The following is a 25,889-nucleotide window of genomic DNA, read 5'->3' on the forward strand; positions in this document are numbered from 1 at the left end:
CCGCTGTAGGGCCATGGACTCTCCCATTGTGACGCAGCTGTTTCGGCAGCTGTTTCGACATCGGCCGCGGGGATGCCAGGGCCATTTGCCCACCACGACAACGCTACGCAACGGCCTCAGCCAGAGCAATCGACGGAGTGCAGCAGCAGCTGGCAGCAATAACCACCACTACTACAATGGGCGCGGATACGCCACGAGAGCGTCCATTGACCGTGGAATGAAAAAGAATGAAAGTCGCTGGCAGCAACGGACGCATATCCTGCCCGAGGACCGCAGCGAGGAGTTTGCGAAATACCCATACATTTCCATGCAGGAGCTGAAGCAGCGAACGGAGCGTCCGCGCAAAGTCAAGATGCTGCTGCGAGACTTTATCGAGGGTATGGCCAGAAGCCAATCTCAATTGACAGTTTGTGAACCCCATTTTCTAATTCTTGTATCCTAGACTCCCTCTACAACCCTTCATACGGTTACTTTTCCAAGCAGGCCGTCATCTTCAGCCCCGGCGACCCATTCGACTTCAACGCCATGCGCGACGAGATCGAGTTCCAGGGGGAGGTCGGGCGGCGCTACACCGAGTTCGAGGACGCCCTCGACGAGGCCGAAGGCGTAAGCCCGACGCGGCAGCTCTGGCACACGCCGACGGAGCTCTTCCGCCCCTTTTACGGCGAGGCCATCGCGCGCTACCTCGTCTCCAACTACCGCCTCACGGCCTACCCCTACCACGACCTCATCCTCTACGAGATGGGCGCCGGCCGCGGCACCCTCATGCTCAACATCCTCGACTACATCCGCGCCATCGACCCGCAGGTCTACGCGCGCACGCGCTACAATGTCATTGAGATCTCTCCCGCGCTCGCCGCCATGCAGGACCACCACCTGCGCTCCACGGCCGAGTCGCGCGGCCACGCCGACAAGGTCACCATCATCAACCGCTCCGTCTTCGAGTGGGACCAGTACGAGCCCAGCCCCTGCTTCTTCCTCGCTATGGAGGTCTTTGACAACTTCGCCCACGACGGCATTCGCTACGACGTCGCCACCGAGGCGCCCCTGCAGGGCCACGTGCTCATCGACGGCGACGGCGACTTTTACGAGTTTTACGTGCACGAGCTCGACCCCGTCGCCGCGCGCTTCTTTCGCGTGCGCCACGCCGCCACCGGCGGCGTCTACCCCCGGCCCTATGCCGCCAGCCCGCTCCTGCGCTACCTCTCGGCCAAGATGCCCTTTGCGGCCAACCTCTCGCAGGCGGAATTCATCCCCACCCGCCTCATGCAGTTCTTTGACGTCCTGGAAAAGTACTTTCCCGCGCACCGCCTCGTCACGTCCGACTTTGACCACCTCCCGCAGGCCGTCAAGGGCCTGAATGCGCCCGTGGTGCAGACGCGCTACAACCGACGCATGGTGCCCGTCACGACGCCCTTGGTACGCTCCCCTCCTCTTCCTATCAGGTGCTTTACATGACCCCGTACTGACCATTTTGGCACAGGTTCACCAAGGCTACTTTGACATTCTCTTCCCCACAGACTTTGCCATCACAGAGGCCATGTACCGCGCCATCACCGGCAAGCTCACGCGCGTCATGTCCCACGGCGATTTTCTGCGCCGCTGGGCCTACGTCGAGGACACGCAGACGCGGAGCGGCGAGAACCCGCTGCTGTCGCACTACAAGAATGCGAGCGTCATGGTGACTGCGTAAGGAGACCTCTGTCATGCGAAAGAGTCATGTCGGTTGCTTGGGATGAAAAGCAAACCAATATTCACTATCTATCTGTACTAATAGCACCTACATCTTCTTCTGTACAATACAGCAAGCATAAACTGGTGACAAAACCAGTGTAAATATACAAGCACATATTCACATTCTGACCTTCATAATATGCCAAAAACCTGGCACTGTAACACTATCAACTATGCGTATCGTCCTAGATCTTTTTTTGATTTCATTTCTAGGACCCTCAGTCTTAAATTTTGCCAACACTTTCATCACATTTTTGATATCGGTATCTCATACACATGTCATCTCTAAAATTTTAAAGTTGAAATCTCCGAAGACATTTACAGCTTCAGCTTCTCGCTTAGCCACTTGGTCGCCTGCTCAACACCGTCGTCAATGCTCTCGGGCTTGGTGCCCTGGCCCGCGCGGGTAGGCTCCTTGCCGCCGGAACGGCCTCCGATGACCTCGGAGACGCTGGCAGCCCACTGTTCAGCGGTGACGCCCTGTGACGCGAGATGCTAAAGAGAAATCAGTATAAGCTGCAACGAAGCCAAACGTGGATGTGGAGAAATAAGAATCTTACCTGACCAATGAACACGCTGTGGACAACACCACCAGCCTCTTGGCTGCCACCAAACAGGTAGACCGTCTTCTCCTTCTCCTTGCTCTGGAAGTGCTTGACAACCTCACCAAGAGCCTTGGCGTTGGCGCCGATGGGCAGACGGCCGACGAACCACTTGGCGTCCTTATTGTCCTCAAAATACTTGGTGACGGTGTCGAGAGCAGTCTTGGACTCGGCCTTTTGCTTCTTCTTCTGCTCGTTGATGACCGAGGTGCTAATCTTGGTGAAGCGCTGGTTAAACTCCTCCTTAGTCAGGGTGGAGATGACGAGCTTGCTCAGCTCCTGTGAGACAGTCTTGACCTGGGCTTCCTTCTCGGGGCCGAAGGGAAGCTCATCGAGGGCATCGAGAGTCTTGGAGAACTCGACAGCCTCGCGCTGGATCTTGTGGGCAGCCTCACCAGTGTAGGCAATGATACGGCGGATACCCTTGGCGATACCGCTCTCTTCGACAATCAGCAGGTCTTTGAGAAGACCAGTCTGCTCAACGTGAGTGCCACCGCAGAACTCGACACTGTACTTGCGCCAGTCGGCCTTCTTAGGCTCAGCAAGCATGGTGTCAATGTCCATGCCGATCGAGACCACGCGGACAGGGTTAGGGTACGTCTCGCCGAAAACAGCACGAACACCCTCAATCTCGCGAGCGAGATCCAGATCGACGTCTTTGGTGTAGACCTTGGAGTTTTGGCGAATGTAGGCGTTGGAAAGATCCTCAATCTTCTTCAGCTCATCAATCTTGACCTGAGCCTTGTGTGAGAAATCGAAACGGAGCTTCTCATCGTCAACAAGGGAACCCTTTTGGTTAATGTCATCACCCAGAACCTCTCTCAGGGCGTGGTTCAGAATGTGAGTACCGGAATGGTTGTTGCGGATAGGAGAACGGCGAAGCTCGTCATACTCGCAGATGACCTCGTCTCCGGAAGAGAGGGCACCGTACTCAATATAGCCGCTGTGAAGAATATATCCACCAAAGTTTTGGACGTCCATGACCTTGAATTCGGCAACATCGTCAATGACAATGCGGCCAGTATCGGCAATCTGACCACCCGACTCGGCGTAAAAGTTGGTCTTGTCGAGCAATAGACCAACGGCAGTCTTGGGAGGGAGGTCCTTGGTAGACGTGTGGAAGGTCTGGCCGTCAAAGATGATTTGCACCTTGCTCTTGCTGTCGCCCTTGACAAACTTGCCTTCATCATCAGTGCGAGGAAGCTTGTGCTGCTGCTCGAGCTCGGCAATCTGGTGAACATTGAGCTTGGCAAAGGTGGCGGCAGCGTCCTTGACAGCCTTGGAAGCCTCACGGGCCTTTTCTTTGGCAACTTCTACTTCAGCCTCGTCAATATCGAGGCCACGCTCCTCGGCCATGAGCTTGGTCAAGTCAACGGGGAAACCAAAGGTGTCGTATAGACGCCAGACGACGTCACCATCGAGCTTCTTGACGTTATCCTTGGCAGCCTTGGCGGCATACTTTTCGAACTGGGCCTCACCACGGTCGAGGGTACGAGAGAAGGCTTCCTCTTCCTCGTTGAGAATCTCCTTGATATCCTCCTGCTTCTTTACCAAATCGGGGAACTGACCACCGACCTGGTCAACAAGCGCAGGCAAAATCTTGGAGAAGAAAGAGCCAATCTCGGCGTTGAGGTACTTGCGGGCATATCGCACACCACGGCGCAAGACGCGGCGGACAACGTAGCCGCGGCCGTCAGAGTTTGGCACAGCGCCGTCGGTAATAGCGAAAGAGAGGGTTCGGATATGGTCAGCAACGACACGGTAGGCAGTATCAATGCCGTCAGCATCATCCTTGCCATACTTGTCGGTATAAGGGCGGGCTCCCGTGACAGTCTCAATCTGCTTGAAGAGAGGAGTGAAGCAGTCGGTGGCGTAGTTGGAAATGGTATTTTGCAGGGCAGAGACGAGACGCTCGTAGCCCATACCGGTGTCAATGTGCTTGGCAGGAAGCGACTTGAGGCTTCTATCTTTTTGTCGGTCAAACTGCATAAAGACGAGGTTCCAAACCTCGACGACCATGGGGTCGTCCATGTTGACGAGATGGGCGGCGTTGCGACCGCCAATCTTGTCGTAGTGAATCTCGGAGCAAGGACCGCAAGGGCCCTGGTCGCCCATCTCCCAAAAGTTGTCCTTCATGTCGCCGGGCAATATACGGTCGTAGGGGACGCCCATGGAGTGCCAGAGCTCCTTGGCTTCGAGATCGGGTTCGAGGCCGAGCTCGGGGCTGCCCTCAAAGTAGGTGACGTAGAGACGCTCGGCGTCGATGCCGTAGACCTTGGTGAGGAGCTCCCAGGCCATCTCGATGGCCTCCTTCTTGAAGTAGTCGCCAAAGGACCAGTTGCCGAGCATTTCGAAAAAGGTGTGGTGGTACGAGTCCTTGCCGACGTCGTCGAGGTCGTTGTGCTTGCCGCCGGCGCGGATGACTTTTTGGGTATCGACCGCGCGCTTCATGCTGGCCATGGGATCCGTCCTGCCCACGGTGCCGAGGAAGATTGGCTTGAATTGGTTCATGCCCGCGTTCGTGAAGAGCAAGGTGGGGTCATTGTGAGGGACGACAGAGCCCGAGGGGACTGGAAGGAGGGGTAGTTAGCCTGATACGCATTGTGCAGCTGTGGCATGGCATGTATTATTGTGAGGATGAAAGAAAAAAAGGAATTGAAAGTTATCGTGCGGTGGTAGCTGTCACAGATCAGACGAAGCAAAATACGCACCGATGGTGTGGCCCCTCTTCTCGAAGAACTCGAGAAAGGTCTGGCGCACCTTGGCGGCGGACCATTCTGTCTCCGTCGCCATTTTCAAGTCCGAGTACAGGCGACGCTGCAAGTGACGGTGGCGGGGGGTAGATGGGATGGATGCAAAGGCTCGTCGGGGGAGTAGTCGGGATATGGCGGCGGTGTTTGCAAAAGCCTGCCGTTGAGAATGTGGAGGTGGAGGGGAAATGTGGTGGTGGTGGTGGTGTTGGCGGGCATCATGGTGGCGGGCGCTGGTGGTGTCGCTGCGGTGGGTTAAGTAGAATCTTCCACAACAAGCTGGGGCGGCCTGGGCGTGAGTCAACTGGAGCTGCCGCAGCGCCAGCGCCAGCGCCGACGACCGCCGCCGCCCTCTGCTACCACGCTGCAACAACAGCAACATCCGATGACTCAAACTGGCTCACGGCGTCGCACAGCATCAGACACGGACGAAATTAGGAGATCGACCCTGACAGCACGCGACACGGCTTTGGATGCTTGGCCCGTTGACGCGGGCTCCTGCGAGGAGGCGGAATTGATGCAAAGGTGATGTTGCGAGCGCAATTTCCCTCGAGCGCCGCGCCAGACATGGACCCCAACCAACTACCTCAGGCCAGCGCAGGTCGCAAGAGGAAGGCCGAAGCGCAAAAGGATAATGAGCGCCTGTCCAAGAGACTGAGTCTTTTAAACATAGGTATGTTTTCTTTTCCCTTTTCATTCTTATTTTTGCGAGGTCTCCAATCCATCTTCCCGTTTGATTCCAATCCTTGCCATCCATCGCAGCCTACTCATGTACTAATCCTGGTCACAGAGCACGATGGCACCAAGCTATACGTACCCGTCGAGAGCCCGTTGCCCTCGCCTAACCCCCGGACGACCGACGGCGCCGCCGCCGACGATACCATGCACATCGACGACAGCAAACATAAAGTATACATTTACAACATAGACGAGGAGCTCGCCGAAGACAGCGAGCCCGACGAGGCCAAGCTCGTCTTCCTCCCGGACATCGAAAAGCGCCTGAGAGAAACGCGAATACCGCCTCAGATCCTAGCCAACAGCGAAGGCGAGCTGGCGGGCATGCAGCTCGTGCTGTACAGCGACCCCAAGTCGCTGTCGGTGCCCGAGGCCAAGGATGGCGTGCGCAAGGCCATCATCGAGACCCGGCGCCGGATCCGTGCGCGCCAAGCCGGAGCCGAAGACGACGAGGTAGATGGCATCTCCGACCCAATCGGCACAACTACAACGGAAACGATGGGACAAAATGCACACGATGATGTAGAGATGAATATCGACTAGTTTGACTCTCAAAGTAGAAACAGCAGCTAAACAAATACCGCCAGTAACGGATGTAGCGTCAACGGTTCGCTTGATAGCGTCTATCCATAATCTAAGTACAGTACAATAAACTAAATACATTTCCCTTTTGGAACATAAAAACGCCGTATGCCATGGTATAACGAATAGAGGGAAAGAGAGAAGGAGTTGTGCATCCATGCCGCAGAAACCAGCAAGCCGCTGTACTTGCTTGTCCGCACAACAATAGTGTATCCAAATCAACTGAAATATCATGCAGTCTCGCCTCAGCTTTGACTCTACTGTCTTGTGACAGCCGGGGGCGGGCCAGGTGGCGCTGCGTAGTCGGGGACCATGCCGGCGCCCGTCGTGCTGGACTCGGCCGGTCGGTTCGTGGGCTGGCTGGACCACTGCGAGGGGTCGACCTTACTGGCGCCCGCGGGCGGGCCTTGCTGGTACTCGGGCGGGCGGTTGGCATCGTACGTCGGGGGCGGCGGCATGTAGTTCATGTTGTAGCCTTCCTGAGGGGCATTGTACGGGCGATACCAGCCAGCCTGCTGCATGCGTGGTCGTCTAGGGAAGAAACACTGAGCAAAGGGGTTAGTACTGGGGAGATTCGATGGGACAGGATGAGAGAGGAAGAAGAGCATACGCTGTGGTAGGACTTGAGGGGGAGACCCTTCTTCATGAGGTGCTTGGCATGGAAATAGCCGCCAACGACCCAGAGGAGGATGATGAGGACAAAGAGGCCAAACAGTGACCATCGAATGGCGTACCCCGGCTGCAGAATCCCGTTAGCATTTTTCCTTGCGGCAGCATCCAAAGGAGGTCGATTAAACGTACTGTCGAATACCAAAAGCTATAGTAATCTCCGTCGTCCCAACGCGCGACGAGGCTTGCAGCCTGCGGAGCCATGGCTGGACTGAATGTGCAAACTGCGGCCCGGTTTGTGATATCCCGTTGCTGTTCGATGGAGCGATAAAATAAAAGCAGTGTCGTCGAGTCTTGGCGCGAATGGCGTTGTATTAGATTCTTTTGCTTTGGGGGCGATGGTGAGAAGAGAGGGAATTTGGGCGGGAAGGATTTTGTAGGGAAAGGATGGCAACAAGGGAACAGGACCGCCACTTGGAGAGCCTGTTCTCCAAGGGGGGCGACACAGATGATAAATATAGCGGCTTGCTGCTGAAAATGCGGGTGGCGTCACTGCTCAACGGGCAGAAGTGGAATGTATCTTGGCGGTGCAGTTGCTTGGGGCTGGTACCTGCTCCGGTGGCTGGAGCCTTCCTACAGTTAGTACCAGTACGACCCCGTGGCCGGGCCCATTGGGAACCGCTTGCACAGCCCGATGACAGTGGCGCAACTTGACTTTTGTTACTCGTTGCAGGGACGGGGAAACGAAAACAGCCCTGGCTTCTTTTCCAAATCAAAACTGGGCTGTGCATCACCGTGTCCCGGAAAACAGAGCTTTGTTCCCGCTTTCTCAAATTAAAACCAAGGCTCTCATTAATGTAGACAAACCACCGCTGAGGAAACCAGTGCTCGCCGAACGGACCTGTTAGTTACTACCTACCCAGTACTGGGCGCTAGCACAGCCACTTCGTCAGCCCATGAGGAATCACCCACCACCATGGTCGCTGCTGGGCTTTTGCGGCTCCCGTACTACACGTGTCGCTTCAGCATCTCTCCCCTTCTTGTTATCCTCACATCTCTCGGCTACTTTTCTCATGCGCGTCTGCTGCGTCGCAGCATATCCCTTCTGATGCGCAGCTCGTAACACAAGCAAACCCCCAAAGAAGGGGGGGGCCGGCCTGGCTGGGTTTCAGAGTTGGCGCACCCCTTCGGCGTTGACGAAACATGTTGCAGCACCCTCTGGGTTTGTAGTGTATGCTTTGCTGCCCCAGCTCGAACGTGAAGAGGAAACGCAATGCTTGGCCGGCTTAGCTGCTACGTTGTTGGAGATGGACGCCGGGCGGAGGGTGAAATCCTGCGGCGTGGGCTGGCCCCGGTTCTGCAGCCCCCAACCATGGCCACTTTTCTTCTGCTCCCCTCGTCATGTAAATCATTCGGATAACATGGCAAGTTCTTGTTTCATCTGCCAAGCAAAAGAATATCCAGCATGTGCGTCAACATCAAAATCGAGCTTCACGCAATGAACCATGCCCCAACCCTCCGCGCCAGTAGCATGTTGCATGCATGGATGCGCCTTCAGGTCCATACGAAACCATGCCTCTCTTGCTAAACGCCATTGGCAGCATCGTCCCCTAGATCTCCGCCCGGAACGAGACGCTACCATATCCGAGCCTCTTCCACGTATATCAGTGATTAACACAACTGGTTGACGGGGATTATATCCCTTGACCACCGAGGTTCGCCGCATCAGCTGCATTGCAAACATCGGTGGAGTGTGCGTTGCGTCTATGCCGTCTCTGCCGGTGTTATGTCCATGCGCCCCCAAAGCAGTGAATCTCAGGTCGGTAAATGCTGCTTAACTGCTGTAGATCCTTAATGGGCCCGTTCAGTGTAGTTTCATACACCACAAACCTGCCTTCCGTAGTACCCCGAACGTTGATTCAATGGGACTGTCCTGAGTCAATACACCCTACTCAAACAAAGCTCATGCTCCCACGCTCTGACAGCATGCAAGCCACGAGCCTCACATGTTCAGCCAGTGCCGCTATCGAGAAATTCGTGGTGCTGTCTTTTTTTCGGTTCCTAAACATGTACAGTTGCTATTGCCCCATTCAACGCCATCTTCATTATATACATCTAGGCCATGGTCACTCATCGCGCGTCTATTCTCGCCAACAAGTCTCAGAATCCCATGCCACCAGCAGCCCAGCCCGGGAATCTGCCCATCAGGTCCGGGTCCATCATTGGCGCAGCCGGCGGGAGACCTTGCTCGCGCCGGCGTCTCTCCTCGGCCTCGGCCCGCTGCAGCTGTATCCGCTGCCGCCACCACACTAGACCGACGAGGGCGATCGTGACGCCGATAATCAACAGGCTCTCCAGCACGTTGGAATCGTCAAGGAACTCCCCGCCTTCAATCGTGTTGGCATCGTAATAGTCCTCGTAATAGTCGTCCTCGTATATCAAGTCTCCCTCGATGAAGTTGTTGATCCACTCGGAGAGGGACCAGTCCTTCTTCTTCTCTGCGGCATTTGTTAGTCTACCGCGATTTTCCATCTTGGCGGTGTAATTACTTACTCGGCTCGTCCTGGATAGAGTGGATCGGACCATGCGTAAAGGTGTTCCATGCACTACGTATGCGAAGCTTCAAAAGACTCAACGTGACAGGGAGGTATGCCTCGGTGTTAATTACCAGAGCATGATCATAGTATCGCTTGGCCAGGTGGAAATCTTGGGTCAAGCCCACGCCATTCTCATGCATCCAACCCAGGTTGAACAGGGCCTGTGCGCTTTGCTGGTAATCGGACGCGCCAGAATAGCACTGCACCGCCTTGGCGAGATCCTTCTCGACGCCGATGCCGTAAAAGTAATAGTCACCCATTTTCACCAGTGAATCCACGTTGGACTGTCGAGACGATCTGGTCCACTCGATGAGGGCGAGATTGGCGTTCGCCATTGGGCTGACCTTGTTCTCCTGGCGGCCGATGAGCAGCTCGACCAAGGACATCTTGCCAAATTTGCCATCAAGCATGTAGGCTACATTTGTTTGGGCCTTTTCAAAGCCTTGTTCAGCAGCCATGAGGTACTGCAGGAAGGCCAAGTCGTGGTTCCCCAATTCGTACGCCAGGTTGGCTTGCGACCACTGCGAGACCAGCGGCTCGGCACGCTCGGCGACAGCCTTGTAGTAGGTGAGGGCGAGCTGGCATGATCGTTCACGGCCGACGGCATGATTGGTCATTTCTGCCAGATAATACAAGGCCTCGATATTGGCATACCGGGCAGCAAGCTCGAAGAGGTAGTTGGCCGTCTTGACGTCCTCGGGGTTACCTTGGTCAAGGAACAAGCGACCCATCTGTACTTGAGCCGGGGCAAAGTCTTGATCGGCTGAGGTTCGCAGCAGCTCCGTCGCGAGTTTGATGTTTCGTCGGATACCGAGGCCATTCAACAGCATCATGCCCAATCCCCATTGTGACTGGGCGTCGCCGTGCGATTTGCCACGCTCAAACCACGCCTTGGCCTTGTCGAAATTTTGCGCGACGCCATCTCCACGCAGGTACATTCTCCCGATGAAGCCAGCTGCCTCGGCGGCTGTCTTGTCAGCGCCGTTTTTGTTGCCGTCTGTAGCACGCCCATCGCGTTTCCAGTATCTTGACGCTGCCAAGAAGAAATACTTCAAAGCACTCTCGAAATCCTTCTCCAGGCCGCGCTGTCCCTCGTAGTAGAGTCGGCCAAGGTTAAAGGAGGCCTTTGAATCGCTCTTTTGTGACATAAGGTCCAGATACTCGATGACGTCGCTTATATCTGCATTGTCATTGGAGTGCAGATTGCGTTTCAGTGCATTCAGTCCCGCACTCGAAGCACTGGCTCCTTCGCCATAGATGCCACCATCGTCATCCGATATGCGCCATGATTCCTGAATCCAGGACTGGCCTCCAGGAGGGGCGTCCCTATACCAGTCGATGGCCTTGTCAGCCACTTGTTTATAGTATCCGATAGCAGTCTCGCAACTCTTGAGCGTGCCAACACCACTTTGGTGGCGATATGCGATCGCCATCAACGCTTTCGGGTCTCCGCGCTTGGCGGCGAGTGTATAATACAAGAGCGCCTTTGCTTGATCTTGCGGCACGGCATTTCCAAGGCCGGATGAATAAAAAAGTCCCAACATGTATTGCGCAGTCTTGTTTCCGTTGTGCGCGGCCAGCTGTTGGTAGTAGTCAAAGGCGACTTTCAGGTCTCGAGGGTAGTTGTGGTACCCGAAGAAGTTCAACTCTGCAAGCAGGTATAGCGCGTCCGAGTTATTCTTCGCCGCAGCGCTCTCGAGGTGGCCCTTTGCGACGGCGACGGGTCCGCTCACGGTCGAAGCCTGCTTTTGTGTCGGGCCGGTTACCGGCATGGTCGGCAGGACTTTGAGGAGGTATCGCGCGGTGAAGCTGAGCAGGCCCGATGCCATTTTGTGTTTCTTTCGGGTCGCTAACGGCACTTTTCGAAGCTCTGACAAGGCAACATCGACTAGGTCGGCACCTGTGCTGAATTAGTACATGATGTAGAGGTGCTGTTCGAGCATCGTACCTTGTTGTTTGACAACCGGTTGGCCTGCACCGGAAGCCAGATCGGTGGTCGGTCCACCTGCATCTCCAACTTTCGCAACGGTCGGTTTGTTCTTCAAAGGCTTCTGCGCGGTGTATGTAGCGCCAATGGCGGCCTGCCAAAGCACTGAAATGCTGTCAGTAACAGGGCCTCCGAGGTCGTGGTAGCCGAGCCATCGACTTACGGAGCGAGCACACAGCCGAGCTTTTCATACTCGGCTATCTTTATAAAACACAGATCTTGTAGACGGCAAAGTGCATGGCGATTCCGCACGCAGTGCCCGTGTGTCAATATGAGGGGCGAGGTGGGATAATTGACAGCTCAAGACAGTAGATGACACTGGCCGTTATTACAAGCTGTCCACTTGAGCGCCAGCTACGTAGCTGATTGCCGGCAAGTCATTGTGGTGACTAAGCAACGGTCCTCAGCAGCAATCACTGCCAGGGCGGTCTCCGACTCCGGTCCGTACTTTTCACATGTAGTGCATATTTGCAAATTTATGCATGACAGTTCTAAAAGGGATGGTTTTGATTGTTCATCCTTTTTTTTTTCTTGCTTGACCGTCATCTCACACCAACAGTCGATCATCCAGCATGAACCAGTGACATGCTACCAATACCAGGAGCCCTAGCTTAACTCCCCCGGCGCTCTCCACAGCGGCCAGCACCCACTGTGCTCTGTCATCCGTACAACACGTAAATGGGAGCAGGGCTCACGTCGCATAGCCGCAAAATCATGCTCTTCTCACCTTAGTACCACATATTCCGGTTTGGCCGCCGGCTCGGTCACGGAACAGCCCCGAAAGCAGCCCTCGGCGGATGTGGTGGAGACCTGTCTGTCGCTGATCGGCCGCGTCGGGTTCTCCCGATGAACTAACACCGGCAACCAAGTCATCATACACTCATACGACGATAACATGTGCATTTATTATCGTCTTGCACTTCTGCCGATATGAAGCATGACAGATACGCCAATCTTTTGCAAGACTTGACATCATCGCAATGGCTCACCCTTTCGTGGCCAACTCCCACATCCTCCACCGCACCTTTGCGGCCAACCCAGAGCGTGTTGTTGGCACCAAAGGCATCCGCCTGGTTCTTGAATCGGGTCAAGAAATATTGGATGCCTCAGCTGGACCATCAGTCTCTTGTCTAGGTCATTCGCGGCCTGATGTTGCCCAAGTCGTGGCCAAACAGCTTACAGAGGTGCCTTATGTTTACTCTGGTTCACGTTTCACGTCCACGGCGACAGAGGACCTCGCGAGTCATCTTCTCCGCGATCGTCCTGGCGGCCTGTCCAAGGCCATATTTGTCAACTCGGGCAGTGAAGCAACAGACGCTGCTCTGAAGCTTGCGTTTCAGTACTGGCGCGAAGCGGGCCAGCCGCAGAAGCGCTTTGTGATTGCTCGCAAGCAGAGCTACCATGGCAACACCATCGGTGCGCTGTGTGTGTCGGGCCATGACTCTCGAAGAGCTCTGTATAGCGATTGGATGTCGACCAATGTGCGCTTCGTGGACCCTTGCTTCGCCTACCGTTTCAAGCGCCAGGGCGAATCCGATGAGATGTATGTGAAGCGCTTGTCCGATCAGCTAGAGGCTCAGATCCTTGAGCTGGGGCCGAAGAATGTGGCTGCATTTATTGCAGAAACCGTGAGCGGCACCACTCTGGGCTGTGCGACACCTACCGAGGGTTACTTCAAAGCGGTTCGGGCACTCTGCGACAAATACGACATTCTACTCATCCTAGACGAGGTAAGTTGAGACGACGGGCGATCCCATCTGTACGAAGAGGAGCGTATATCTAACATTTTGTAGATTATGTGCGGCATGGGCAAGACCGGCACCATGCATGCTTGGGAGCAGGAGGGAATCCGCGGACCCGACATTCAGACCATCGGAAAGGCGCTTGGTGGCGGTTTTATTCCCCTTTCTGCAGTACTGCTACATCAGACTATATTTGACACACTGGCCAAAGGGTCTGGCGTTCTTGCTCACGGACACACATTCCAGGTGAGCACCCTCCGGATCACTGCGATCATTGTCAACTGACGATTCTCGAACAGGCACATCCTGCAGCCTGCGCAGCGGCACTATGTGTCCAAAAGGTCATCGAGAAAGAAAACCTGATTGTAAAAGTCGCGTCCATGGGAGATGTCCTTGGAAATTTGCTGCGGCGCGAAGTCGGCCCTCTTCCTCTTGTTGGTGATATCCGAGGTCGCGGTCTCTTCTGGTCCGTGGAATTCATGATGCACGGGCCTAGCCGCATACCACCTCCCCGAGAAGCCAAGTTCTGTGACCGCGTCGTCAATCGCGCCTTGGAACTAGGCCTGAATATCCTCGGAAACCTGGGTGTGACGGGCGAGGTATACGTGGACCACATCATGATCTGCCCTCCTTACATTGTTTCTGAGGAGGAGTTGCGCGACATTGTTAGACTGCTTGTTGAGGCGATACAGGACGTGACCAAAGAAATGGCTTCTTGGGTTACGGGAAGCACCAGGTCAGATGCCAAAGTTGCCGCGCCTTTGCCTTCCGCCATGGCCAATGGCCATGTCAACGGTGTAAATGGACACACACATTGAACACGAGGGACAAGGAACCTGATACAGTAGTATAAGAGAGTAACTCTATATGATACAAGTTAGTTCGGACCAATCGAAGTACCGTGAGCTCGTCTTGTTTTGACATTACACTGTGCGCGACGATGCATAAGACTAGACACGCACGCGGCAGATGTCACTGCGTAGATGTTTGTCAAGTTAACATTGCCCGTTGACCCATTAACTCACTTGATGATCACCGCTGATCATCCCCGATGGGATTCAGTCCCGCATTTCTACACCAACAGCTTCAAACCATCACTCAATTCAATGTGTATTTGTAAGAGTAAAAGAGATTACCAATAACCCTTCTTCACAATCACCTCCTCAATTCGTAGGAAGGATCAGCTATACATTTTCTGCTTCACTAACTCCAGCTTCTAACCTAGTAATTTTTATCTTACAAACTGATTCGCATAGTCAGCCCCTAGACCGACCTCCTCATAATGCTTCCTCGCCAGCTGCAACTTGCTAAAAACATCCTCGACGCCGACAGGATTGCCATCAGGGTCCACATAGATGTAAGCCCCGGTGACATGGAACAGCGTTGCCATCTCCTTGACGTCGTCGGGAACGTGAAGAGTGTGAATATCACCCGGGGGCTCGAAGGCATAGCCGCCCTCGGTGGCCCACCAGGGATGCTCGAGATAGTGCCAGCGTCCGCGGAGAACGACGGCATGGACAGGGCCGGCATGACGATGTCTGGACAGAATGCCCGACTTTCGCACACGTAGAATATTGACAAAGTAGCCCTGAGAGACGCTGAAACACAGCGGTCGGAACCAAACACCGGGACTTTGAGGCACCCAGAGACGCTCATCGCACTCTAGGTCCATGATGCCGGGCTGGACAAGATCATCGAGGACATTGGGAAGAGGAGCTCCTCGGTAAGGAACGGCGGCCTGGTCATAAGTCTGTGACTTTTTGGACACTTCAGGGTCCGCTGATGGATCAGAGACGGCCGTCTTGTCTGAGCGTGCAGGTGTCATGGTGAGAGTCGTAGTTGTAGCCGCTTAGCTGAGACTAATGGTGTTGTACAGGGTTGCGCTTTGATGGTGATTGAGTACGGGATAGCGACCGAGATGTTCTTGTCGCTCACTTTGCCTAAATGTAGTTTATTAAGTCGTTTCCAAGTCGATTTTGCCACTCGCCGAAACTTGCGAAGCCGAAGTGCATCATTGAATAGACCCGTTACAGTGGCCTAGAGTCGGTAGCGTCCATCTCGAAGCCGAGCGGTCCTCTGTCCGTCCGTCGGGCGTCGGGAGGGCGTCGGGATGGCGTCGGCTTCTCCGAAACATTGTTGGGGACATTATGCAGCTTGCTGCACCCCGCATTACAGAGGTCGGGCTAGGCAACCGAGTTTGGGGGTCATGATGGATAATTAGTGGACACAGGATTGGTCAGTGTTGGTGCGTGATAACCATGCAACGAAGTGCGCCGGGAGACTAGCTGCGGTATCGGGCAGACAGATAGTCTATAAGCCTACCAGTAAGTCCGTTATCTTTACGGTAGGTGCGTGATGGTCTGTAGATGCACAGCTGACCTCGTAGTTGTAGCAAGCTCCCAGCTTCCATTGGCGAAGCAAATTGTTGGCTTGGTGGTATCAAGTGCGGTTCTGCTTTGCTCGGTAGCAAGCAATGATGTAGCAAGGAGAGAAACACTGAGCTAATTAAGTTAGGGCTGCATTAGCTTCGTATAATGGTTCTCTTTCGCAGTTCATCATTGCTCTACCCAGGGGAAACTTCAACATAAGGAGAGTCATCTTTACCAGCGCACTAATATTGCCATGTGGGAGAATAAGCTTGATTTTCGTGTCAAAAAGTAGGCACAGCTACCATGGTGATGATTGAGTTTTCCCTCCGAGAAACGGCATTACAGACATTGGGGGTGGAGAATCCGGGGGACTGTGGCGCTTTGGCTCTGATACAGTAGTCCAGCTCTCCAGCTAATGTTACGCGGCTGCCAGATCATGCAATCTCTGTCAAAAAAACGGCTGTGACGCTTCGGACCAGGTCTCGCGACAGAATTATCAGATTTTGTCGCCTGAAAACTCGATACCAGTACCACTTCCGCGGATGGAGATGCCTGTGCAACCGGCGGGCGCCGGCTTGGGACCCCTACCAGCCGGTCGAACGGGTCACGCTTGTGCACAATGCCGGCACAGGTGAGCAGCTTCACCGAGAGTAGAAGCCAACCATACACGACACTCACGCGGCATGATAGAAAGCAAAAGTGTGGCGGGTTCACGCACGACATCAAGTGCCGGCCGTGTACCACACGCCGAGTCAAGTGCAGCTTTCAAGATGAGGTGATGGACCTGCGGCACAATCCGTACCTGCGCATGAACTCACCTACATCAGAGACGGCGGGCGCGGAAAGGTCTGCGATTGGGAACTTCGCTGTCTCTTCGTCCTCTGCTGCCCTGATTCCGGCCTTGTCAGTCCTGGAAGAAGGCGACAGTGCTACGTCGCTTCCTGCATCTAGAGTCGGAGAATCTTTACCCATGCATAATGAACTTCCAAGGCAACTTCAGTCTTTGACAGAAAGGTGTGGCTCGTCTGGTCCGGTGTGGTTCAATTGAGCTGGCTCTTAACTGACCGCATGTGGTAGGATTGCCGATCTTGAGAGACGATTGGTCTCAGCACAGGGAGGAAACAACGGCGGCACAGTCACAAGGAATAATCACGACTCCAACACTACTAACAGCCATCACTCTAATTTCTCCAGTCCCTCGTCATCTCAACTTCGGACAAATTTGCAGCTTCCTACAGAGCCTGGATCATCCCAGCAACACCAACAGCATTACCCATCTCCTCCACTAATTTCGTAAGTGCAGTATTGGTCTTGGAACTTACATTTGCTCTAGCATATTTATTTTCTTCCATTTTTGCGTCTCTCAAAGTCCTGTTGCTGACAATAAGTGTTTCTTCAGCTCCCCGGGTGCCGCAATGACCGATGGGCCGCTAAAGACACTGAACAATTTCCCCATGGACGATCCTGTAGAGACTGAAGTACACGACCCTATATCGCGGCCAGTACTGACTCAAGGAGAAGCTTATGTTATGCTGAAGCTGTGAGTGGTGCTCATTGCTTTCCGATGTCAAGTAACGCAGCTCATCGACATAGGTTCTTTACCCATGGCCACCCAAATGCGCCTTTCCTGGATGTGGAACTGGATTCCGACCCGGATCGTGTTAGATCGAGTAGCACTTTACTCTTTCTTGCTATTCTTTCTATTGGCGCTCGATTCTGGGGTGCTTCGTCACAGTAAGTACCATTTGAACAGCTTCCTCGTCCCACAATAGCTTACAATGGCCAGGTCGTCATGCTGGCTTCATCCTCGGTACACCGAAATAGTTCGCTTACTCGACGCTGAGATGATGCGCGTGACTCTACGTCCAAGGCAAGAAGATCATAAGCTTGAGACTGTTCAAGCCCTCATGCTGTGCGCACACTGGATGCCTATGGATGTTTCCGCTGACAAGAAACGATATCAATCTCGGTTCTCAGAAGCGGGCGCTTGGCATTGCCTTGGCTTAGCTATCCGATGGGCAACATCTCTTGCATTAGACAGAAACTGCCACGTGAGTTTTCAGTGTCCGGAAACAGTGACGAGAATGGACGCGCGCAAATATCGAACCATGCTGTATCTCATGGAGAGTGATCATTAGTAAGTTCCGCGACAGGCCTTCAACACTTTTAACATGATTTTTGGTTCACCAGGTTGATGCTAATGTCGTACAGCCTTGCTCTGTCGGCTCGACGTCCCTCCCATCTCAACCCCGAATCCATGAACGGTGCCATCGCAAGTTTTCTTCACTGTCGATTCGTGCAATCCACCGATATGCGCCTTGCATCTCTATTTCAAGTTGCATACGGCGCTCACTTTACCAATTGTCGGCCGACAACGATTGAAAGCGTTGAGGCATTTGACAGAGACGTCCAAATAGTCGAGAAACAATTCACGTCTAATCAGAGCAACCAGTCAACGGATACCATGAGTCAGCACTTCCCATTCACCTCGCTCCGGTGGTACCGACTATCTTATACCTGCGCCTTCCTCGACAACATCGACCAGGGTCAAAGGAAGGGCAAAGCACTCATGTGGGCGATTGATTGGGCTAGCCAGATTCTGATTCACCTGTCGATGCCGCCCTCTTCCGAGACCATAGATTCATTCATCAGCCTTGCGCGATTAGAACCTGATTCGGGCATCGTCAACCTCATGTCCTTTGCCATCGACCACTACTACGTCGTAATATCATATGCTTCCTTCTTTCTTGTCAACAGCTGGCTAAGGAACTTTGTCGACTGTAAGTGTACTCATTCGCATCACCTCCAAAGCAGCAGCTTGAGAAAACAGTACACTAACACGCCTCTTTGCATAGTAAATCTTCAATCAAATTCTCAGCATTCAGAAAATCCATTAGTTCAAGAGCGATCGAGCTCGTTGCTCTATCGTCTGGTTGATCTTGCTGCTCGCACCCTGGAGGCATCCAGTCCGCCAGAGGGGCATCTCGCTCGCCGATATGTTCCGCTGCTGCGCGGCATGGCAGATCTAATTTTGACCGACAGCACTCAGGCACAAGGGATTAATTCTGATTCAAGTGCAATGACGGCAGACGTCGACATGTCAGAGCAGTTACAAAACACTATCGGAGAAGATTTGTGGGAACTATGGCAGCAGGCGGGCTTGGAACCCATCAATTGGCAATTGCCGGACTTTGCTCCTTAAAAACGAGGGCAGTTTTGCAATTTTGGAGAAGGAAATTATCGCGAGGAAGTTATCGCGAGGAAGTTATCGCGAGGAAGCGTTTCATATTAAGGAAAAAGTATTTACCTAATTCAACTCAATAAGACAGCTATCTTCAGCCTTCCCTACAACCAGGATACCTCTTCAGTCACCGACTCATTTCCCCTTTTTGTCCTCAACCAGTTGCGCCAGCTTGATCTGCATAAGCAGGGACAGCTCATCGTAGACGTTCCACTCATCGACAATCTTGCCATTTTTGTAGTGGTAGTGCGTCATGCCCATGACCTGCAGCCTCTGGCCCTTGGGCTTGCCGAGCTCCGTCAAAATACCATGGCCGAGTAGGTGGCCCTCGATGATCCAACGCACAGCAACCTTGACGCCGCCTTCGTCACAGGGATTGGAGCAGATATGCTGCGGCGTGTAGACACCGTCGGGTATCGAGCCGAGAAGAGCAAGGTGCTGGTGAAGAACGGCGGCGGGGCCGTACAGCTCGACCATCTTGGGGCCGTGGTATTGCGCGTTTTGCGCATAGACCTTGTTGATGCGGCCAAACATGCGCTTGTTCCAGACTTCGTACAGCCATGACAGAGTCTCCGCCTCGATTTCGTTGTTGGCAATGGACGTGTCGCCCTCGTCTCCGGGGAGCTGCTGGCCGATGATGCGGCGGTTCTCGCCAATGTCGACAGCCTCGAGATTCCTGTCAAACAGGGCCTTGGCCGTGTCGTAGGCCAGGGCGTGGGCATCAAGGCCGAGCTGCTTGACAATGGCCATGTTGTCGGCGACAACCCACTCACGATAGATCTTGTTCTTGTAGATCATGCAGTCGGCGATGGTGCGGGATGTAAAAGTCCGACCAGTAGGAGGGCCAAAGTGCCCGTGTTGTGTGTGTCGCCCATGCCCAGTGACAAGATGCGAAGTATAGAACCCCTCCTTGTCGTTTCCGCTCCAGAGAACCTGGGTGGCCATGCCACGCCGTTCGGGAAACGATACCAGTCGCTGAATGGTATCTCGCACAATTGTTTCACGGTCGTAAATGGTGCCCATTGTGCCGTAGAGAATGCAGTTATGCGTGTAATGGGTATAGATCAGGCCAATGTCGCGCTCATCCCAGATTTTGTGGGTGCATCGGACAATGTAGTCAACAATGTCTGTGTAGCAATCGTCGAAGCCCTCCATGGACTGGGCTCGCTGTCGGTTTGAAGGCGCGACTTCAGCATAGTCATTGCGCTCGACCTGGAGCACGGCGCTGCTCGGACTATCGTCAGCTGCGCCATTGATGGATGTCTGCTCATCGGCATGGTGATCTCCATTTTTAAGAGAGTTCTTCTGCATGGCGAGCGATAGGCTATCCATGTTGGTTGTGGTTGGCATATTGACGAGTTGATCAGAATAGTGAAGAATGTGTCTATGACAGGAGAGTTTGGAACTTCACAATATTCCCGGGCAGCGACGTCGGCCTTATTAGGATATGGACTATGGCAGTCAACTCCGACTTACCGGGCCCTGTATGTCATCCGGCGCCGGCTGGGCTGTGGAGTGTGTGGTTGCCTACTATCGGCGCCGACCGTTACAGGGTCCTGGGAGCTAGGCACAGTACCCAAATGCGGGGAAGATAAATGCATGTGTGGATTAGAAATTGCATAGGCCGGCGCGGTATCTTCTACTTGACGGGTCGGCAAGCCGGAGGCTGTAACGGGTTCTACCGATGGGGCCGACTGGCGCAGGATGGGGCAGGCAATCCTGCTGCGAGTATCGGACCCTGCGTATTTTCTATGCCGCAAAATCCTGAAAATACTCTGGAAGTAGAATGAGTAGATATGCCTTCAATTTCAGAAGCTAGTGTTCACGATGAGACAAATTCTGATTCAGCCGGTAGCGAAGCTCGCGCTTTGGCGATGGAGTATGAAGTTGTAAGAGAGCTATGTCGATAAGAGAATGCGAGACACTATTGTGGTCATTGTAAGCCACTAGAACAGGCCACAATATCTTCATGGCACCTTAGTAAAGATGAATTTCTGGTTTCCGTTCTTGTTCACTTAGGTTACTTGGTAGGAGACAATAAGATCTTTCCATTGCTAATATTCTCGTCCGAAAAGTCCCGCTTTACACCTAGTACATCTGTCTATCTCTCATCTCAATGGGCAAGAAGACCATGAGAATAGCTGAAAACCAGATACCGCCTGCGCCGAGCCAGAGGACCCCAGATGTTCCCTCGGCAATATACTTTTGGCCAGCAATAGGCGCTACAATACCCGCGATGCGACCCAAACAAGAAAGCATACCGCTAGCACTAGCGCGATATGTGGTGTCGAAAAGTTCCGGGGCTGAGGCGTATAGTACGGAGTTGAAATATGTTTGCATGATGTACTCAAAGGCATTGAGGCCGACGTACCCTGGTGTGTTTTTGACCTGGGTGTACATGGCCATGGCGACACCCTGCAAGGTTGCGGAAATGACAAGCGACCACTTTCTTCCAAGGAGCGGCATTTGGACGGAAAAGAGAGCAATTACTGCTCCCAGAATGCCAGGCAAGTAAATATACACGTACTCGCGGTAGGTATCCGAGACGCTGTTGGCGCCATCGTCGACGTGGTTGCGGAGAAGAATGATAGGTAGGAAAGCGCCGGCCAGATTGAATGACCAGTAATTACCCTACATTGGTCAGCACGGCGCACCAAAAAACCAGATAGCAGAAGCAGAATCACATACCATGTAAGCAAGTCCAAGAAGAATAAATGTGAACGACCCAAGCTTGGTAGAAAAGAGACCGCGAAGAAACCCGAGGCTCTTCACCGTGCGGACGATGACTCCCTTAGCATTTGAATCAGCTGCCTTGTCTGCTGGATCAACACCCATAGAACGATCAATGTCACGAAAGTCCTCAATCGTCAACGTTGGAACGGGGGCGCCGTTGAACTTGGCAATCTTGTGGAGGACGTTGATGGCGTCCTGCTCACGGCCCTTGGCGACAAGAAACTTTGGCGACTCATAGAATCGAAACAGAAGGTAACGAGCAAAAAAGATGGAGAGCGTCATGGCACCGATGATAATGACCAGGTATCTCCAGCCCATGTTGCTTGACACGGTGCAGCAAGCTTCACCAGCACCGACGGCATTGCAGGCTGGCAGCTTTGCGTCGCATCGGTATTTGGCAGCGGTACCATACGCTATGACGGAAGCAATGACAACGCCAATCGGCTGGAACATGCTCAGCAGGGAGACGAGGTATCTTTTGCTGGGGGGCATAAACTCCAAGGCAATCGTGGCGTCAATGGGAATATTGCCGCCGAGCCCGACACATGCGAGAAAGTAGATGCCGCAGATAGCACCATAGTTGTACTTGGCAGCGGCCTAGGTGGCGAAATTTTAGCACGCTGCTGCTTTCTTGTCTGAATTGAAGGCAGGAAAGTCGACTCTTAAACGTACCAGAAGCATGCCAAAGACGGATGTGATGAGACAGGTGATATTGAAAGCCCATTTGCGACCGATGGTGTCGGTGATGATGCCAAATGCAAAGGCGCCGACACTAAGTTTGGTCAGTCAAATTTCCGGCACAAGTGAAACGACGCAAAAGATGTTGCCTACGCAAGCCCAGCATTGCCGCAGCTGAACATGAGACCTTGCCTTCCAGCAGGAACATTCATTTCTTGGCTAAAGCAAAAGTGTCAGCAAATATGTTTGCAGGAAACAGCAGACTGACACTGCATTTTTCGCTCTTTTTGTAACTTACAAGATGGCCGTGGCCATGAGAATAATGCCTTGCGCCCATGCCAAGTCAAGGAAGTATCCAAAGCCACACAGTAACCAGATACATTTCTGGTATTTACCGAATCCAAATTTGTCAAGTTCACTAAGTAAAAGGGGGTTGTCAACATGTGAATTCTTTTCCCAAGGACGGGCAGCCATACTCGTTGATAAGAGCTGCTTTCTGCTCGAAATATGTGAGTTCGTGGCCAACCGTGCCCTGCAAAGCATCCTGTAAGATGCCACCCTTGGACGGCTGTTCAGTGTTCTCCGACATGGCTTTATCCGACGAGTCACCCTCGTGTACGCTCGAGACTCTCCCGCTCGGGGTTTTCTTGGGCAAGGTAGGCATTTGGGAAACAGGTGTGAGTATCAGTGAAAATAAGAAGGGAGCAATTGTTTGCCAACTTCAATCTCTTTGCCTCCGACACGGCTAGACTATATCTGATATTGAAGTTTCCCCAGATTCTGACTCCCAGCACCCCATTGTAGTCTATTCCACATTTTGGAGTCCAGGCCCACCCCCAGATAACAGCATCGGGAGAACCCGACAGGCGTCGGGGAAGCCGTGAGCCACAACCGCACTCCTCTGTCTGCCGTGGTTGAAGTGTCTTTAGGAAAACTTCGGCTCTTTACCGGAGAAGATTGGTGTTTATCGGTGTGGGTAAAAATAACAAGCCTTGCAGGAAACTAGATAACTCCTTCCGCAGTCGGCCGGCAGGCAATTTAGTTGGCTACTGTGGTCCAAGCGCCTGATAATGCATCCATCGTCACTTTGTCAATTGTTTCGAGTTTTCTGTTCAGCTTACACATAAACTCACAATCTAAATACAGTCAGCTGGAATGGATAGTCGCGATTGTAGAGATACTCCACTCCCGGCTTGGGAGGCGATAGCGCTGGACAAGCGATCGCAACGAGATGCGGCCATACCTGCAGAATGGCGACTGCAGGCTGGCTCAGTCCCGAAAAGCCGACTCAATGTAACAAGGGTTCCCGTGGAGAGTGGTATACTTGTGTCCCGCGAAATAGACATTACAGAGACCGATGCGCCGTTGTTGGTGCAGAAGCTGGCTGCTCAGGAGTACAGCTCATACGAGGTCAGACTGGATTGTGACGGAGAGGGCATGTTCAGAAAAAAGTCGCAGCCGTGCTAACACGATACGTTTTAGGTTACTCTCGCGTTCTGCAAACGAGCTGCCATCTCGCAACAACTGGTACGCTTTCGCCGAGGACGCTCTGGATGACGGCCCGTCGAGGTTCTTGACATTATTAGCTGACACCACTATTCAGGTCAACTGCCTGTCTGAAATATTCTTCGACATTGCACTAGAGACTGCAAGACAGCTAGATGCCGAGTATGAAGCGTCTGGCGTACTTCGAGGCCCACTGCATGGTCTACCTGTATCTCTCAAAGACTGCTTCAAGGTCGCCGGCACGGATGCGTCGATCGGGTGTACTGCATTTGCCAGTCAGCCGACGTCGGAGGCAGAGGAGAGCGAAGTCACCAAGATTATGCGACAAAGCGGCGCGATTCTGTTCTGCAAGACGAATGTGCCCATGGCGCTCATGTCTGGTGAGGTGAGTGTCTGTGTTCGCAGACAGACAGACCTGATGGCTCCTAACGGCCGAGCAGACTTTTAATGCCATGTACGGCTACACTAGCAACCCGTACAATCGTGACCTCTCCAGCGGGGGCTCTTCGGGGGGGGAAAGCGCTTTATTGGCTTTGCGAGGATCTCCTCTGGGAGTAGGCACGGATGTTGGCGGCTCTATCCGTGAGTTGATGCGTCTCCATCTTCGCACCATGGCCAAGTTTCCATGCGCTAACGACCACCAGGGATACCGGCCGCATTCTGCGGCCTGTACTCCTTGAAGCCATCTTTTGGCCGGTTTCCCACCTACGGGTTGAGGGACGCTCTCGAAGGACAAGAGGCAGTTCGAAATGTTGTGGGGCCAATGTCGACATCAGTGACGGGCTTGGAGCTATGGAGCAAGGCAGTGATGCAAAGCGAGCCTTGGGTTGGAGCAGATCCAGACTGCTTAAACATGCCATGGCGCAATGTACAGATGCCTGAGAAGCTGTGCTTTGGTGTGTGTCCTATTGGCCGCTTGCCAGTGTGACGGTTGAAGAGACGTCTAAAACTAACATGACACAGGTCTACTACTTGACGATGGGATCGTCAAGCCACTTCCTCCTGTGACCCGAGCACTACTGGTAACAAAAGCAGCGCTGGAGAAGGCGGGCCACACAGTTATTGAGTTTCGCATGTGAGCTTTCTCTATTCCATATTGGTGCAGCTATTTCGTTTCCAATGCTGAACGAGTCCACCCAGTGACGATCCGCTTTATACAGACAGGTTGAAGTTTGCGCTGTACCGGTCCGCCACCGCCGATGCATTGAACAAAATCCTCGACCAGACCCAAGAGCCATGGCCAAGAGGGTACGAGGTGCTCGCGGAAATGGCAAACAAAAGCAGTCAACCCCAAAATGGCGACAGAGAACGGTCACCACAATCAGCCGACGGCCGCGCCACAGTCTCTCAACTTTGGGAAGCCCAGGCCAAGCGCACGGCATTTTCCAAGCGCATGCTGACGGCATGGGCAGACACCAAGCTCAAGACAGACACGGCACGGGAGATGGATGCACTGCTGATGCCCACGACACCGTGGCCAGCGTCGCAGAAGCAAGTCAATCCGTGCTCCAATTCACGAACGCAGCGCGCTGACAACACTGACAGGTACGAGTTCTCTTACGACAACTATACCAGCTTGTGGAATGTTGTCGACTACTGCGCGACGACTATTCCAGTCACGCAAGTCCTCCCAACCGAGGACACGAAGCCAGAGTACAAAGCCCGTGCTGAGCTCGAGGCAAAAATCTGGCAGGATTGTATGTTTTTAATTCCATCCACGCAGCTCCTCGGAATATTTCATCCCGCTGACAGCAAGTTCATAGATTCGCCAGAAAGCATGGCAGGGTGTCCTGTTTCTGTACAGCTCGTCGGGCGGCGACTGAACGAAGAGTATTTGTTGGAGGTTACAAAGATGTGCGACGCGGCAATCAAAGAGTCATCCCCCAGGAAGTAATACTAGACAGTTGCCGAATGTTTGGCTTTGTAATATCAACCTGTAAACTCAACCGCTTTTTATGGTGCCTTTCGTTTCTCTGTCTTTGTTGGCCACTTTGTTCTGCGTCTGGCGCGGGCGAGCCCATGTT

General features: G+C 53.4%; 12 protein-coding genes across 12 annotated transcripts; 6 read left to right on the plus strand and 6 right to left on the minus strand.

Annotated features, from left to right (window-relative positions):
* Nucleotides 1-13: 13 nt before the first annotated feature.
* On the plus strand, nt 14-1,693 carry LMH87_006027 (uncharacterized protein; the record flags this gene model as incomplete). Its single annotated transcript, XM_056203850.1, has 3 exons — nt 14-377; nt 443-1,419; nt 1,484-1,693. The coding sequence occupies 3 exons, from the start codon at nt 14-16 to the stop codon at nt 1,691-1,693; spliced, it is 1,551 nt and encodes a 516-aa protein (XP_056059265.1).
* A 359-nt stretch (nt 1,694-2,052) lies between these two features.
* LMH87_006028 (uncharacterized protein) lies at nt 2,053-5,129 on the minus strand (the record flags this gene model as incomplete). The annotated part of the gene is made up of 3 exons (XM_056203851.1): nt 2,053-2,229; nt 2,295-4,906; nt 5,048-5,129. The coding sequence occupies 3 exons, from the start codon at nt 5,127-5,129 to the stop codon at nt 2,053-2,055; spliced, it is 2,871 nt and encodes a 956-aa protein (XP_056059266.1).
* A 524-nt stretch (nt 5,130-5,653) lies between these two features.
* On the plus strand, nt 5,654-6,364 carry LMH87_006029 (uncharacterized protein; the record flags this gene model as incomplete). Its single annotated transcript, XM_056203852.1, has 2 exons — nt 5,654-5,759; nt 5,877-6,364. The coding sequence occupies 2 exons, from the start codon at nt 5,654-5,656 to the stop codon at nt 6,362-6,364; spliced, it is 594 nt and encodes a 197-aa protein (XP_056059267.1).
* A 296-nt stretch (nt 6,365-6,660) lies between these two features.
* On the minus strand, nt 6,661-7,276 carry LMH87_006030 (uncharacterized protein; the record flags this gene model as incomplete). Its single annotated transcript, XM_056203853.1, has 3 exons — nt 6,661-6,948; nt 7,014-7,142; nt 7,205-7,276. 3 exons carry the CDS (start codon nt 7,274-7,276, stop codon nt 6,661-6,663), a joined length of 489 nt encoding a protein of 162 aa, XP_056059268.1.
* Nucleotides 7,277-9,172: 1,896 nt separating this feature from the next.
* LMH87_006031 (uncharacterized protein) lies at nt 9,173-11,787 on the minus strand (the record flags this gene model as incomplete). Its single annotated transcript, XM_056203854.1, has 4 exons — nt 9,173-9,510; nt 9,566-11,509; nt 11,558-11,701; nt 11,760-11,787. The coding sequence occupies 4 exons, from the start codon at nt 11,785-11,787 to the stop codon at nt 9,173-9,175; spliced, it is 2,454 nt and encodes an 817-aa protein (XP_056059269.1).
* Nucleotides 11,788-12,576: 789 nt separating this feature from the next.
* LMH87_006032 (uncharacterized protein) lies at nt 12,577-14,156 on the plus strand (the record flags this gene model as incomplete). The annotated part of the gene is made up of 3 exons (XM_056203856.1): nt 12,577-13,326; nt 13,390-13,584; nt 13,638-14,156. 3 exons carry the CDS (start codon nt 12,577-12,579, stop codon nt 14,154-14,156), a joined length of 1,464 nt encoding a protein of 487 aa, XP_056059270.1.
* Nucleotides 14,157-14,569: 413 nt separating this feature from the next.
* Nucleotides 14,570-15,163, minus strand: LMH87_006033 (uncharacterized protein; the record flags this gene model as incomplete). Its single annotated transcript, XM_056203857.1, has 1 exon — nt 14,570-15,163. The coding sequence occupies one exon, from the start codon at nt 15,161-15,163 to the stop codon at nt 14,570-14,572; it is 594 nt and encodes a 197-aa protein (XP_056059271.1).
* A 1,086-nt stretch (nt 15,164-16,249) lies between these two features.
* LMH87_006034 (uncharacterized protein) lies at nt 16,250-16,600 on the plus strand (the record flags this gene model as incomplete). The annotated part of the gene is made up of 3 exons (XM_056203858.1): nt 16,250-16,338; nt 16,398-16,482; nt 16,535-16,600. The coding sequence occupies 3 exons, from the start codon at nt 16,250-16,252 to the stop codon at nt 16,598-16,600; spliced, it is 240 nt and encodes a 79-aa protein (XP_056059272.1).
* Nucleotides 16,601-16,677: 77 nt separating this feature from the next.
* On the plus strand, nt 16,678-18,909 carry LMH87_006035 (uncharacterized protein; the record flags this gene model as incomplete). Its single annotated transcript, XM_056203859.1, has 7 exons — nt 16,678-16,721; nt 16,785-17,000; nt 17,107-17,247; nt 17,301-17,441; nt 17,494-17,844; nt 17,919-18,487; nt 18,563-18,909. The coding sequence occupies 7 exons, from the start codon at nt 16,678-16,680 to the stop codon at nt 18,907-18,909; spliced, it is 1,809 nt and encodes a 602-aa protein (XP_056059273.1).
* Nucleotides 18,910-19,083: 174 nt separating this feature from the next.
* On the minus strand, nt 19,084-20,280 carry LMH87_006036 (uncharacterized protein; the record flags this gene model as incomplete). The annotated part of the gene is made up of 1 exon (XM_056203860.1): nt 19,084-20,280. One exon carries the CDS (start codon nt 20,278-20,280, stop codon nt 19,084-19,086), a length of 1,197 nt encoding a protein of 398 aa, XP_056059274.1.
* A 756-nt stretch (nt 20,281-21,036) lies between these two features.
* LMH87_006037 (uncharacterized protein) lies at nt 21,037-23,023 on the minus strand (the record flags this gene model as incomplete). Its single annotated transcript, XM_056203861.1, has 6 exons — nt 21,037-21,579; nt 21,637-22,278; nt 22,354-22,453; nt 22,513-22,578; nt 22,658-22,777; nt 22,836-23,023. The coding sequence occupies 6 exons, from the start codon at nt 23,021-23,023 to the stop codon at nt 21,037-21,039; spliced, it is 1,659 nt and encodes a 552-aa protein (XP_056059275.1).
* A 491-nt stretch (nt 23,024-23,514) lies between these two features.
* On the plus strand, nt 23,515-25,759 carry LMH87_006038 (uncharacterized protein; the record flags this gene model as incomplete). The annotated part of the gene is made up of 9 exons (XM_056203862.1): nt 23,515-23,769; nt 23,842-23,886; nt 23,963-24,250; nt 24,306-24,447; nt 24,510-24,761; nt 24,829-24,940; nt 25,006-25,356; nt 25,411-25,562; nt 25,629-25,759. The coding sequence occupies 9 exons, from the start codon at nt 23,515-23,517 to the stop codon at nt 25,757-25,759; spliced, it is 1,728 nt and encodes a 575-aa protein (XP_056059276.1).
* Between the last annotated feature and the right edge of the window lie 130 nt (nt 25,760-25,889).

The sequence above is a fragment of the Akanthomyces muscarius genome, chromosome 1 (assembly GCF_028009165.1).
Source record: "Akanthomyces muscarius strain Ve6 chromosome 1, whole genome shotgun sequence".
Lineage (NCBI taxonomy): Eukaryota > Fungi > Ascomycota > Sordariomycetes > Hypocreales > Cordycipitaceae > Akanthomyces > Akanthomyces muscarius.